Genomic DNA, 14348 nt, shown 5'->3' on the forward strand with positions numbered 1-14348 from the left:
TTCTTCTTTTTTTCTTTTCTTCTTATTCTCGAAGTTTTGTCCAGTAATAAACAACTGTTTCAATCTGCTGTGCTGATCAAAAGAAATGTTTTAATCAGTCCCAGACAAAATATCATGCTATTATGTTATCACTGGAGCAAATCATCAAAAATACAAAACAAAAATATCGGTTTAATACGCTCCAGATCAGGAATGTCTTGAAGAAATTTGCCGTCCTCACAGGTGTGTCCTATTTTAAGGAAAAAAAAAAAAAAAAATCTACAGGACGGGGGCTGGCGCTGGGGTGAGCGTGGCTGTCTGGGCAGGAATACTGAGATCAAAACTGACCAAGCCCAATTACTGCAAATAAACCACTTGAAAAGCTTTCCCCTACCCCAGGGATGTTTTGATTAATATTTTTTTTAACTGAAAAATTATCTGAAAATCACCCATCTGTGCTTTCTTTCACCTGCTGCAAACCAAATCCATGGGGAGAGCTGCGGGGACACTGACCCGGTCCCTGCTACCACCAAGCCATGGCTCTGGCTGGCGAGGGCTCCAGCCCCAAGGAGACCCACATGCTTCCAAGTTTTGGAGACAATTTGCCCAGCGGGAGCCTAAGCAGGGTCCGGATCCAACGCGGGGTGATTGGAGCCACCAGTGGATGCAGGAGCATCCCTGCCCCACGAGCCTGATGTGTGATGGCTAGCAGAGGTACTCGCCATCTCCTCTGAAAAATTTCAGCTTGAGCAGAGCTGGATCTCATTTCCATCCTCTGCTCTGTTCTGTGTCCAGGAGACCTACCCAGTGAAATTCCTCCTTTTTATGGTCCATGACTCCAGCTGCACAAATGATACTCAAAACCAATTTAAAAATCAGTGATCTTTTGGTGGTTTGGGTAGCTGAGGTCTGGCGCAGGGCGCTGCTGCTGTCTCATCAGCCACCCCTGGCAGCCCCGCTCCTGGGAGCAGCAGCTGACAGGCCGTGCTCTCGGAGGGACCGTTCATACACGCTGGATTGAAGAAATCTGGACTCTCCATAGGGTCCTCAAAGTGGTGAGAGGAGCCAGTCCTAGGGAGAGGTACACACTGGCACGCATGCCTCTCAAGCACCCACAAACCCACCCAAACAACAACCTCAGAAAGTGGGGACATGGGCTTGGGAAGGGGGGTGAAGCCCCGGGAGCTGGCAGGATCCAGGTGAGCTCTCCCCTGGCCTCCCCTCCACATCCCTCCGGAGCCTCCCACGGGGGATGGCAGCACCCAACACGGCAAGCGGCAGCCCTCGCAGAGCGCCCAGGCTCTTGGAATGTCAGGTTTTGTTTCAGCTGGAAACAAAGTCTGGGGCTTCGCTTTACTTTGATTTCATTTAATCTCGAAAATCTCCAGGAAACTAGAGTTACATTTCTTCTACCAGTCTAAATTCTTAAATTCTGGTAGTATTGAGAAGCGAAGAAAAGGGGGCTGATGTTATCCGTTAGAATAGCCCAGATAGAGACATTATCCTGCTTTTATGAAAGCCAAAGGCCGAATTCATATTTATTTGAGCTGCAGCAGGATCTGGCTTATATCCTGGGCATTACAACATGCTGTTTCAATCTATATTTTTATTAGCAATATTGATAACGTTAGAAGAAATACGATACAGGAAATAGCTTATCAACTTTGATTAATTTTACAGTAAGACTTTTAATGAAGATAAAAGAAGAATCCAGCAAAGGGCTGAAGTTAAAAGTGTTGTTGGTAAATGGAGACATGCGGTACCCGATGTCCTGAGCAGGGCTGGGCAGTCAGCAGGGCTTTTACTCCATGGAAGAAAAAAGGTTGGTGATCAATTTATTTTGAAGACGGTTGGTTCTCCACTTTAAGTTTATTAACACTTTCATACATAATGAACCACTGCAAGACTGCAGAAACGCAGGTATTTGGGTAAACCTAAATGAAACCTGTTTGTTGTACACAGGCAGCGGTGCCTGTGGCTCACACTCCTGCTTTTAAAGCTCCAGGCAAATATTCATAGGGAAAGATGCAAAATGCTCTTGTTGTGGGGAAAAAACCCAAATTCCAGCCCCTACCTCAAGTCCTGCAAGAGGATGGGATCTTACTTGACTCACTTGAAGGTGCCTTTGAGACAGGGAGGTTTTGCCTTCGACCGGCCCCACAGCTTTGGGGCTCACAGGACCTCTCCAAGCTGCCTTCCTTGTGCTCCATTGCCTGATATAAATTCTTAGTTTTAACACAGTATTATGAACAGTTCAGCACTTGTAATGCCACTCTGTATCTGGATTTATGCTCTTTTTTATTTATTTATTTTAAAATGGCTATCTGCATGGAAAGCATCACGGTGCCAGTTGAGGATAAACCAGTCCAGCCTCCCGGATCGCTCTATTTTGTCCTGGCACTGAAGTCACCCACGACACACAATCCCATGCCCCAAATTCACCAAACTGCCTTAAACATACAGGGGGGTTTCTGCTGTGCATTTAGCATCCCATCAAAAGCAGAAACTCCAAGTTGTTTAAAGTAACTTATGATAGAAGATGATGGTTAAAACCACCGAGTGCTTGGGGTAAGGTGGGCACAGCCAGGGCAGCATCCGACTGTGCAAACAGATATCGTGGTGTTTCCCACAGCGACGCTGACTGGTGGTTAATATCGTGTATTTGAAACCTCCTGGTGAGGGCAACAGCAACACCTCCCAAACCTGAACAAAAAAAAAGAGGATTTCTGCTGGTTTCAGGCTGAAGGTCCATGGTGAAGGGATGCAGCAGCTCAGTGAGATGGACCGGCAGCCGGGGCAGGAGGCAGTATCCATCCCTGGAGCATCATTGGAGTAACAGCAAGAGTAACTCTAAGTAACCGTGCAGGTCCATTACTCTTTTCTTCCTTTTAGAGTCGAGGCCCTGTTTTATTTGCAGGCCTGACTGGAAGCAGATGGACCTGTCAGGGCTCGCTCAGGCAGGTGAGCCCAACGGGGCGGATGAGCTGCTAAGTGCTCCCAGCTGCTGGGCAGGACCCGGAGGAAATTGTTGGAGCTGGGACCCAGCTCCAAGATGAGATCTGGAGCCAGTGCCAAGAGGGAAAAAGTGAATTTCTCCAAAAAGCCGTTCTCTAAAAACCTGAAAGAGCGAGGCTTTTAAAAGAAGGGAAAATACCTGAAAAACTTTTTAGTGCATCTAATATATCTTCAGACTTCAGAGCGCTAGAAGCCATCCCGAGCCCCTCTCTGGTTTTGTTCAGGATCTGCCTCCTTAGACAGCAAGTATTATTTTTCCTGGGATTTCTCCCTTATCGCTGGTGTTTTCCTCTTCAGAAAGGTCTTGAATTTTACTTGCTCGTTTGTGTTGTTTGATTTATAAGCTCAAAGGGTCCTTCACAAAACCTGGACTGCTTCTTGTACTTAATTGCTACAATAAACTTAAAACTTGGTGCTTTAGGATAAGCGATCTGGGAGGAAATTGTTTGATGTATGGCAGTGGACGGTAGGTCCTTCTTGTGAACGTCACCGAAGGGACAGGGGGAAGAAGTGAGTTTATAAATAACTATAACATTCAGAAACGACACGACCTCGGGGAGAGCAGGGCTCTGTTAAGCATGAACAGCTTGCAGTGTCGTACCCAACATCTGCAAAAGTCCTTGCAGCCGGTATAACTCCCAACACCCTCGCCTGCTGCATCCAGGCTGTCCGACACCAGCTTTAACTCCATGGGGGCTGGGAGGCTGCGACTTGCACAGACACAGCCGAGCGCAGAAAGGGGTGCCTGGAGCTCGCACCCGAAAATGCAAACCAACGAGTGAAAGAAAAGGGGATTCACAAGTCACAAGCTTTTATTGACATTGCAAGGGAGGTGGTTTTTCTTTTCAAAATTATTTTATAAGAAATAACTCTTTATATTTTAAAAGCTGGGGTTTTTCCAGCGCTCTGTGACTGCAGCATCGGTGGAGCACAGAGGCTGCTGAGCCGGCGTGGATGGGGCTGCTTGCTGTGGCCGGGTGATGCCGTGGCCGCATGACATGACTCCAGTGCCTCTGAGTGACATGGGATGAGGAAAATTGTGAAATACATTCAGTGTGTAAACACCAAGGAGCGAGATACCACTTGTAGCGCTGCGAAGTGCAGTCCGGCTCGTGGCACAAGCCTGGGAGGAGTCGGGGGACGCACCCCCGTGCAGCTGGTACCCAAAACACAGCCAGGGCCAGGAGCTGCCGCAGCACTGCCCCTGTCAACAGTGCACCTTCAGATGCTGTCTCTCTTCTTTGGCTTTCTGAGCCGTGTCTTAAAAGAGTCACTGCATACTTCGTGTATTCTAGGAGGCAAACAGACACCCAAAACTAAGAAGAAAGCACACGTAAATATTGCGGAGTCATCTGTTTCCAATAGCCTGTGTTTACATATTAATGTGCAATACAAATTTGTAAACATGAGCATTTGAAACTTTTGTAGGAACCGATACCGGCCTTTTCCCTTTCTGCAGCTTTATTGGAACAGCATGTCCCCCCGGCCTCAGCCACACATGTACATCATTTTAATACTGGATGCATTTCAAATGTTCTGGGTGCTTATTTTTTCTGGTCTAACTTGCTCTCCAATTCTCGTTTGTTTTGCATAATTGTGATACAAATTATCATCTAATTACAGACCAAACCTCAGAAGATCAAATGTAAACCAAGGCACTTCGATCACAAAAAGCTACATCTGACGGTCCCTCTACATGTTTGCCTTCCCCAATAGGTGTATTAAATTTGGGTGAAACTGGATAGTAACTGCACTTTGATTAAAAACATTATCACTGGGGTTTTCTGTCTCCTTGATTTTTACATCAACCTCCCATTGTCTGAGCTCTGAGCCCATCCCATGTCCCAGCGTCGCGTACGGACACAGTGCCCTTGGTACGGCCAAATTTATTTGCCAAGCGCTCTAAATGGGATCAGACATTTCCGAGTAACTTCAAACTCCTCTTTGTTTTCCCAAATGACTAATAGCAAAGATTGTTCAGCAAGCTTAATCTTAACCTCGTTGATTATTTTCTCCCTGTTCCCATTTAAAAACAGTGCTGTGACACTGGGTGCGTGTTTGCGTCCCTTCCCGAAGTCTAAAGAACTATGAACTTTTGCGGTTGCCCCAGGTTGTCAAGTAATGTCCACGGGAGGCACAGCAAAGCAGCATGTGATGTATTTGTATTTATAGGCGCATAGTCCTGCTTGAAATATTGACTCGATTCCCCCAGTTTCCATTTAATGACTAATAATTTATTGTGCTGACTTACTCTGACGAGTTTTGCCGCTCGCCTATCACCAGCAGCCGTTTTGCAAAGCACCCCCAGAGAGCAGCGTGCAGGTTACCCACTGTATGGGGCAGAGTTTGCCCCGTGTCAGCAGAGCGACCAGTGTTACGGTGTGAACGATGCAGCCGAGCCCCCCCTGCGGGCAAGGAGCCACAGCCGGCACCGGGTGACCACGGGGAATGGAGAGAGAGAGCTAGACTGCCTGAAAATACCACCGGCATCTCTGTCATTTGTTACAGTGATTTTTGAAAAGATAAAGGTGAGAGATAAAGGCAAAGGAAATAGAGATGGACCTCAGCTAGCGCGGGTCGGATGGTGCCTCTCGCGCTGCAGTGACCTCTCGTAGGGAGCACACTGGGATCCATGCGTCTGCCTGTGCCGCTCTGATGGGTGCCACATCCTGCCCGCAGCTCAGTGCTGGCACCCAAGGGACCCGCAGGTACCTTGCAGGGACCAGGCTCTGGGCATGTTTTCCCTGTGGCTGTGACCGGGGAGGGTGGCGAAAACAGGGCTCCTACGGGACCCACGCAGGCGCATCAAAACCCAGCCCGACTCGGCTGGAGTGAGCGGAGCATCGCTGCGGGAGCGCAGCACCCCAGTGCCGGGTCTGTAGTTTCATGCCAAAAGGCACAGGATGAGCAGCGGCTCTGGGAAGCTCCATGCCCAGCTGCAAACATGCTCGGAGTAGCAATGAGGTGGGTCCCGTCAAAGAGAGCATTTGCTCAGCTGTAGTGGATGGGATGTATATGATCTCAATTTAAATAGCCATCACTGTAAAACTGTCCATACTGAAAATATCTATTCTAGTCATTATCAGTCACAATTTTAACTAGACAAACACCAATTTTCTGGATCACCAGCTCATGGCAGCAACTCTGGAATATCTTATGCAACCACAAATATTTGGAAAATTGGAAGTTACCCATCGCATCCACCCACGAATCCGTGACTGATCTGGAAGAGCCTTCCAGCTCCCCAAAAGTATAACCACATGTGGGGGGCGGCACTTGGTCACTCGGCCCATGGGGAGCCGGGATCTGCAGGGATCTGCAGAGATCTGCAGAGCCCGTCCCAGCCCCTGCAGTGGATTCACCCACGGGAACTCGGCCCCTACCCGTGGTGAGGGATGGCTTGGAAATAAGGACTCTTGAATGAATTTTTTTTTTTTTTTTTAATAAAAGTAGTGAAATAAACTGCTAAGAATCAGGGCAAGAAAGCAGGTTTGCTCATTTTTACAGTTCTACAGACCATTTAGCAAGGCAAGCACGGCCCACCATTTCATTCTGGTATCGCCAGGGGCTCTGTGAATACTCAAAGCAGTTAAATTAGGGAAAACAACATTGTCTGATTTTTAGCAAAGTCTCACGAAAGTAACAGTCTGACTTCTTGTTATTGTAACAGCTTTCGATACTGCTAGTTCTTTTCTTAATTTGCTGTCTGTTAGGGATGAAAATAAACCCAAAGCTCTGCTACCAATTTTGATTCTTCAATCTGCACTTAATCCCTACACAGTGCTGCATTATGTTTGTAAATACAGGATTCTCTAAACTTAATCCCAAAATGCAGCCGGTCCCAGTGAATCATTATTTCCAAATCTCTGTCAAATATCAGGTAGTAAATTTGGCTTTAGGTAGGGACTGAGCACTGATCAAATAAAGACTAAAACCTGTGCCCCATCTTATTGTGGGTTATATTGTTCCCTTGGGAGCTAAAGAATATTAACAGGAATAACAAGAGTATCCACGGGTTATAATAAAACAAACAGGGCTTTCAGAAGGAATTGAAAATCTCATGTTTTGGAGCCCTTAGAGATCTCTCCAGAAGGGATCTGCATTCTCCCATGGGACCAAGCCAGGAGCAACCTTGTCCCTTCCCTCGGGCACAGGCTGGTGGATGTGATTCCAGATGGACCTTCTGTGTTCCCTGGGGCTCCCAGAGGTGTTTCATCCCACTCAGCTCTCTGAGATGTATCTGCCAGATCCCCCAGCATGGAGCTCTCGCCATGGGGGAGATGTGTGACCCCCATCCTCTGTTCCTTCTCACCTCGCCATCAGCACTGGTGCCGCTCTGCACTACCACCTCCCAGAGATCCCCGGGAGCAGGAGTGTGGAACGGAGGGCTCTTGGGGCACCGCTGCATCAGGCTCCACTTTCTCATCCCCACAAGGTAGGGACACATCCATCTTCTACCCTGTCTTTCTTTACCTTGGCAGAAAATACTTGGATTTATGTCCCCACTCTGATAACTGAGTCGTCTGGGTCCTGGAGAACAAGGCACTTTCATGTCATTAATTAGGACCCATTAAAGCCACGGGAACTTGAGAACATGCTCAAGCACTTGGCCAAATACAGCTCCTCTGCCAACTCCAGGCCTGGTACAGTCCCTTTGAAATTAGAGGAAAAACTCTGGTTGGGTGAGCAGAGGCTCGCTAGGGCTTTGAGCTAACTAGAGGCAAGCTAGAGAGACAGTTTCGAGAAAACGTATTTGTAGAAATGTATACGTCTACGTTCCCACTTCAGAGTGCAAATATCAAAAAGGTGACTGTACAGTTTGCTCTTAACCTAACAACCATGACATAAATATCACCAAAAGGCATCACCTCGCTGTGGATCACCTCAGACCCTCCCAAATCCTCCACCACCACCCCACCACCACCCCACACGTTTGCCCACAAAAGAAATGCAATGCCTAGACATCCCACTCCTGTCCCATGCAGTATTTCATAGTCAATAACTAGCGAGCCCTTGGGTACGAAGGAAGGAAAGGCTTGCTTTACATATCAATGCTTAGAAATATTATATAATTCCACTAAAGGCAATGGTTAATTGTCGGGTGCCAGTTAGAGTGATTACATCTGCCATCTCTCAGAGAAGCCGGAATGCTGTCACTCACTTTGAAATGGCTCGCTGCATTCATCAGTCTAGATGGCACAGAGAAGTTATAGCCACACAAGCCATATGGAGGATGTAAGGAACAATTAAGTGCTTCCCGAGCAATGGGACTTGATGGGAAAATGTTTCCAGATGCATGTAATCCATACAGCATTTGACTAGCAGAACTGGGTACTTGTAGACACTGCCCGTTTAAGTCTTCAGCTTTAGCGTTTTTCAGATTGGCTATGCCGAGGGAGGACAGTTTGGGCATATCCACCATGAAGTGGGGTAAAAGATGCGGGTCGGTGCCTCCCAGTTTTTCGTGGCTTGGCAAAATGAGAGACTGTTGTCTTAAGAAGCTTGTAGGACAAATCTTGTAGTAGAGGGGCAGGTTGAGGTTGTGTAGGTAGCTCTCAGGGCACGACACACCAATGTTGCTTGCTGACAAGTGAAACGTAGGAGGGGAGCACGACGGAGAGAGCAAGGGGTTCAGAGGAGAGGGCGTCCCACCGCTCGAGGTCACCGGTGAAGAACTGGAGCTCCCGCCTGAAAATGAAAACAGAAATCATCCAGGCTGGGCTAGCTGATGCTCACAGCCGAGGAACCCTTGGAGCACTCCTGCTCCACACCACCCTGCTCCGGCATCTGTCCAAGCACAAACCTCCTCCAAAAATCAGCTCCTGGAAAATGGGAAGATCTGCCCATAAATTATTAGTTGTTGTTAATTGGCACTTGTCTAAGACCAATATTCACCCATGCCCAATCCCACTCATTTGACCAGGACAACTGTGAAGTTCAGCTCCACATACACAGGTACCCGCCGGGTCTGTGCCCCGCTACATGACCGATAACCTTCCCCTGCTATATGTACGTCATTGCTATTTTAAGTTTCCTATTTTTTTGTGCAAATTACAGGCAGCTTTTTCCCCTTGTATATAAGAACAAAAAAATGTATTCAGCCTGATGGAGAATATTTTTGTACCTTCCTGCTCACAGGAATTGACTAATTTTACTTGGCTTCCCATGCAATTTGAAACGTACCCTTGAATACTGTAGGTGTCTCCAGAAACTTTAAATGCACATGTCATTTTAACATTCTCCTTTCTGAAATGAATCAATGAACACTTTCATAATTTGGTAGAAAAGTGACACTGGCTCGCTTCGCACGCGTGAGCGCTGCTGAGGCCACTGGTGTATAACATCACTGTTCTGCACCGGCTCAGAGCTCCTCCGGAGCAACATCAAGAGCAAAACCAAAGAGGCAGCGGCTGCTCTGGCGTGGGAATGATGCTCTGGAGCGGCCGGCCCTGGTGCTAAACAGATGCTGGTTTCATCTAACACCATTTAAGAGCGTATGTCTCTGCTGCACATTCATTACCGCATTCTTCCAGAACCGTTTCCACCCCCCCACCACCCCCCCCCACCCCTTTATTTTCATTCCTTACCAAAGTCACTGGGAAAGAAAGGAAGGGAATGTGGATCCATTTTCTCTATTTACATTTAATTCCAAGTGATATACTGCCTGGATGTGATCTGGTCAGGCTTTACACGCCATCAGCAACACAGAATCAACTGTATAACCAAGCCATAGCTGCGAGTATTTCGGACCTTAGAAGAACACCAAGATTTTGGACACGCTGCAAATTAATTTTGCAAACTTCCAGCAAGCAGAGTATCTTACAGGTTGGGTGACCCGGCACCTAGTCGCTCTAATCCAGGAATGTTTTCTGGCTTGAGCATCTCACCCTTCCCCGCTGATGTCAGCGGCTGTTACGGTACTGACATCAGCAGGGCAGGGATCCGGTCCTCCCCGGTGTACACGGCCTCACACCCTCCCAAGGCTCAGGGACTTTTGGTCATGTAACATGATGTGACCGAGCCGGTATTTGTGAGTGCGAGGCAGCGAGTGAAGCCCCACGCAGCTGGCTATAGCAGAGCAAACGAGCGTTAGTATTTGCTTCAAGGTATCCTGAGCAATAACATCGCATGACTTCCAGGACACGCTTGGGGATGGGGATCGCAGCGGGGATGACAGAGCAGCTCAAGGAGCAGACGCTTTCTGCCGTTTCTACTAGGCTTTAAAATCCTAAGTTTGTGGCCAAGTCTTTCTTCAGCATATTGTTCACGCTTTCTTTTAATTTACCTTCTGGTTTTAGAGCTTTGGGATCTCTATTTTTTCAGTTTTTCTTCAGAAATACATTTTTATTATTAGTGAGATTGGAGAACTCACTAATCATCAGCCCAGGAAACTGACCTTGAAGAAAAATACCAATTACATTAAGATGAGGGGAAAGAAAAAATATCCCAGGAAGCTCTAATATTTTAGCATCCATAGGATGAACATTGCAGTAGATTGTCTCTTATTCCCCACTGCAACCCACCCATCAGCTCCTCTCGCCGGCTCCGTAGCAGCCGGCCAAACACATTCAAAAGGTGCTTTTTAGCATAAGGTCTTTTCTAAATACGTAACAATAAAAACCCTAGTTCTCTTTATAACCCGTAAACCTCTTAATTTTTCCCGAGCCTGATTTCTTATGTCTCCCCATTTCTATGCCTGTGCAGCATGATTTTTTGCGGTGATTTCTGCAGTTATTTCCCTGCGGATAGGAGTGACTTGGTGTACCCAGCACTGAAGGGTTCCGCACAGCAATGAGAGTTAAACTGGAGAATTTAAACTCAAACTGGAGCGCTCCAGCATGCACATGGTCTGTTACTCCCCCACCCCCCCGCGCTTTGAATAATCAGTTTCCAAATAATACCTTCCAAAAGCTGGGATTATTTTTTTTTTTTTCTGGAAAAGAGCTGTAAAAGACTGACATGCGCTTGTCGGGCGGAGGGAGATCGTTTTCCCTGGAAAACGTTTCCCTCTTCTCTGCATTTCTGTGGAGCTAACGGACTGTCTGGCTGCTACAGCCTGAAGAACAGACAATTTTAATTTCCGATGCACAAGGCGTTTGCTCGCCCAGAAGCAGCCGGCTGCAGGAGGTTTTTTACCCCGTTTTTAGCTAATATTTTCAAACGGGTTGGAAACAATTAGCGTAACAGGATCAAAGCCACAACAACCCGACTTTAAATTAGCCTCCTGCATAGTGAGTTATTTTTTTCCCCTGCGCGTCTAAGTGTGGACTGCGCCAGGCGGCGACGGCAGCCCGTCACCCTCCTCCCGGGGCGGCTGCTCTGCTTCTCACATCGATTTTAACAGGACTTTTGGCCGAAAACACGTGGAATCGGCTCCCCAAAACGTTGCGCTAGCGGCCGGCTCGTTTTCTGGACCCACTTCGTTATCTTCATGGTTGAACCCCCCCCGCCCCGCGGAGCCCTCCGGCCGCGCAGCCCGGCGGCGGCGGGGATTAACGGGACGGGCGAAGGCAGAGAAGGGCACTCACCCGGGCTGTCTGCGCCGAAAGCCTTGAAGTCCAGGGCGAGGGGGGGCCGCCAGGGGTAGGTCTCCAGGAGCCCGTCCAGGACCCCCCTGCGGGGCGAGACCGGGCTGAGCGCGGCGGCGGGGGCGGCGGGCGCGGCGGGGCGGGCGGCGGGGCGGCCCCAGGCCTTACCTGTTCCTCCCGGGGTCCCGAAAACCTTTGGCGAAGGGATTCCTGTCGATCTTCAGCTTGGTGATCTGAGAAGGTGGGAGAGAAACGGGCCGTTGGGGACCGCGGCGTGACGGCACCGGCCGCCGCGGCTCTGCATCCCCCGGTGCCCTCCATCCCCCGGTCCCCGGTGCCGCCGGGGCTCTGCATCCCTCAGTCCCCGGTGCCGCCGGTGCCCTCTATCCCCTGGATCCTGATGCCCTCCATCCCCCGGTCCCCGGTCCCCTCCATCTCCCGGACGCCGGTCCCCTCACATCTCCCGGTCCCCAGTCCCGCCGGGGCTCTCCATCTTCCGGTCCCCGGTGCCGTTGGGGCTTTCCAGCCCCCCTCGTCCCCCCTTCCCCGGTACCTGCTGGTTTTGGTAGGCCGTCACGGTGGTGAATTCGGTCTCCTGGAAGGAGAAGGTCTGCACCCCCTCGGCCGGCAGCGACTGGATCTGCGCCAGATCGAAGCGAGAGTCCTGGGCGATAACGTGGACGCGGGGCTTGTACTTGTGCATGGACTGCAGGATGATCTGCGGGGGGAGAGGCAGGCTGAGCCCCCCGGCACGGAGAGGGCAGGAAAACGAAAAAAACCCAAACCTGGTGCAAGAGGCGGCTGGGAGCCAGCCCGCAGCCCCGGGGAGAGAGGGACCGGCCGCGCTGCCCCCCGGGGGGATGCTCTGCCCTCTCCCCGCCCCCCCCCGCGGGGCTACCCCACACCTACGTGCCCCTTGTCGTCCATCTCGTTGTTGGTGAGCTTCACCCGGTCGAAACTGATGATTTGCCTCATCCAGGTCTCCCCCGAGCAGGGGGAGTCGGGGTGGATGTAGAGCCGGGGGGTGATGCAGGAGTGGTCCGTGTTCCCCGCCACCATCCACTGCGAGCTGTGATAGACGTAACTGGCCCGGGCCGGGCCGCGGTCAGGCGGCGGAGACACCACCCCACCCCCCCACCCCCGACGCCCCTCTATAGAATCTACGTTCACGCGAGCCCGCCGGCCCCCCCGGCTGGGCAGCCCCCGTTGCACGTAGGCGCCCTGGAGCAGACGGGGCTGAGCAGAGCGCGGTCCGCGATCGCTCAGCCCGGCCGGGGGGATCCCGCGGGGGCGTGGGGCGCCCCCCCGCCCCCCCGTACCGGTATCTCTTGGAGTCCACCGGGACGACGTCGATGGCGATGTAGTACTGCTTCAGCGGCTCCAGCCCCCTCACCTTCACCCTGACCGACGGGAACATCCTCCTGCGGGCAGAGGGGAAGGTCCTGAGCAAGAACTGCCGGTTAGACGGCGAAAGGGAGTTGGAAAACTAAACGGGCGTCGGGAGAAAAAAAACAAACACAAACTCAAGCTCAATAAAAAGAGAGAAAAAACCGCAAAGAAAGAAAAATATATAAAAAAAGAGGGATGAAAGGGGAAAAAAACCCCAACCAACCAACCAAAAAAAACCCCGACACGCAAGCAGAAAGGCAGGAGAAGGCCGGGCGAGCCCGGAGGTGCGGCCGGTACCTGCCGGCCTTGGTGATGATCATCTCGGTGCCGATCTCATGGAACCTCCGCCAGAGCTCGGAGCCCTGCAGCTCCACCTGCGCCCCGGCCCCCGCCTCCCGGCTCTCGGCCCCGGCCTTGGGCCGCTTCTCTGCGGAAAGACAAGCAGGAGAGGGCGGCTCGAGGGGCTGCGGGGCGGGCAGGGGGCGGCCGGCCCCGCCGCCCCGGGGGTCCCGGCCGGGCTGTACCCACCCGGCTCCGGCGCTGCGCGGCTCTCCCGGCCGCCGGCCCCGCGCTCCTCGTCGCGCCCATCCGGCACCTTCCTCTTGGCCGCGCGTCCCACCAGCGCTTCCACCGAGAAGGCGTGAGCCCGGGAGCTGAGCGCCATCCCCCGGGGCCGGGGGTCCCCCCGGGCGGCCGCGGGGCTCAGGCGGGCGGCGGCGGCTCCATCCCGGCCGGTGCCCAGCGAGCCTCGCCCGGCCGCCGCACGGCTCCCGTCGGGGGGCAGCGGCCACGGCGCGATCCTCTTGCATCCAACTGAGGCAACGGGCGGCTGCAGGCTCCACTGTTTGTTTTGGAAACTGGTGGGAGCATAAGAAACATTGAGTGACATTTCGTGGGAGTAACGGGGGGGGGGGGGAAGGGGGAGGGAGGGGAGAGCGGGCGGTGGAGGGGAAGAGCGGGGGAAGAGGAGCCGGCCCCGTCTAGGATCAATAAAAGAGTTACTGTTCTCCATTAAATTGTAAAACTCTAAGAAATTTGACATAATTGCACACTAGGGGCCACTTTTCCAACAAAAGTGCAAATAACGTTTAACCAGAACCAGCACAAAAAGAAGAGGAGAAGGGGGGGGGGGGGGTAAGAAAGGAGAAAAAAGGGAATAAAGGAGAGGGAGAAAGGAGCAGGAGAAAGGAGCGGGGGAGCCGTGCCCGTGCTGGCCGCACTGGTGACCCCCAGGCCCGGGGGCATTGCCCAACGGGCTGGTCACACTTGTGTGTGTGTCCCTACCCGTGTCCCCGGCATATCATGCCACAGTGTCCCCCACTGGACAGAGACTCTGGCTTGCCTCCCCCCGCTTTTTTTTTGTGTGTGTGTATTTTTTGTTTGTTTGATTGTTTTTGTGGGTTGTGGTTTTTTTCGTTTAAAGGCAGCAGCCCCCCC

The 14348-nt window shown here is 51.4% G+C and overlaps 1 protein-coding gene across 1 annotated transcript; it reads right to left on the reverse strand.

Moving 5' to 3' along the window:
• Positions 1-6408: 6408 nt before the first annotated feature.
• Positions 6409-13799, reverse strand: TBX22 (T-box transcription factor 22). Its single transcript, XM_055818144.1, has 8 exons — positions 13440-13799; positions 13209-13338; positions 12842-12943; positions 12432-12606; positions 12076-12240; positions 11691-11755; positions 11523-11608; positions 6409-8682 (listed from the first exon to the last, which is right to left on the reverse strand). Exons 1-8 carry the CDS (start codon positions 13573-13575, stop codon positions 8072-8074), a joined length of 1470 nt encoding a protein of 489 aa, XP_055674119.1. The 5' UTR covers positions 13576-13799; the 3' UTR covers positions 6409-8071.
• Between the last annotated feature and the right edge of the window lie 549 nt (positions 13800-14348).

The sequence above is a fragment of the Falco peregrinus genome, chromosome 13 (assembly GCF_023634155.1).
Source record: "Falco peregrinus isolate bFalPer1 chromosome 13, bFalPer1.pri, whole genome shotgun sequence".
Taxonomy (NCBI): Eukaryota; Metazoa; Chordata; class Aves; order Falconiformes; family Falconidae; genus Falco; species Falco peregrinus.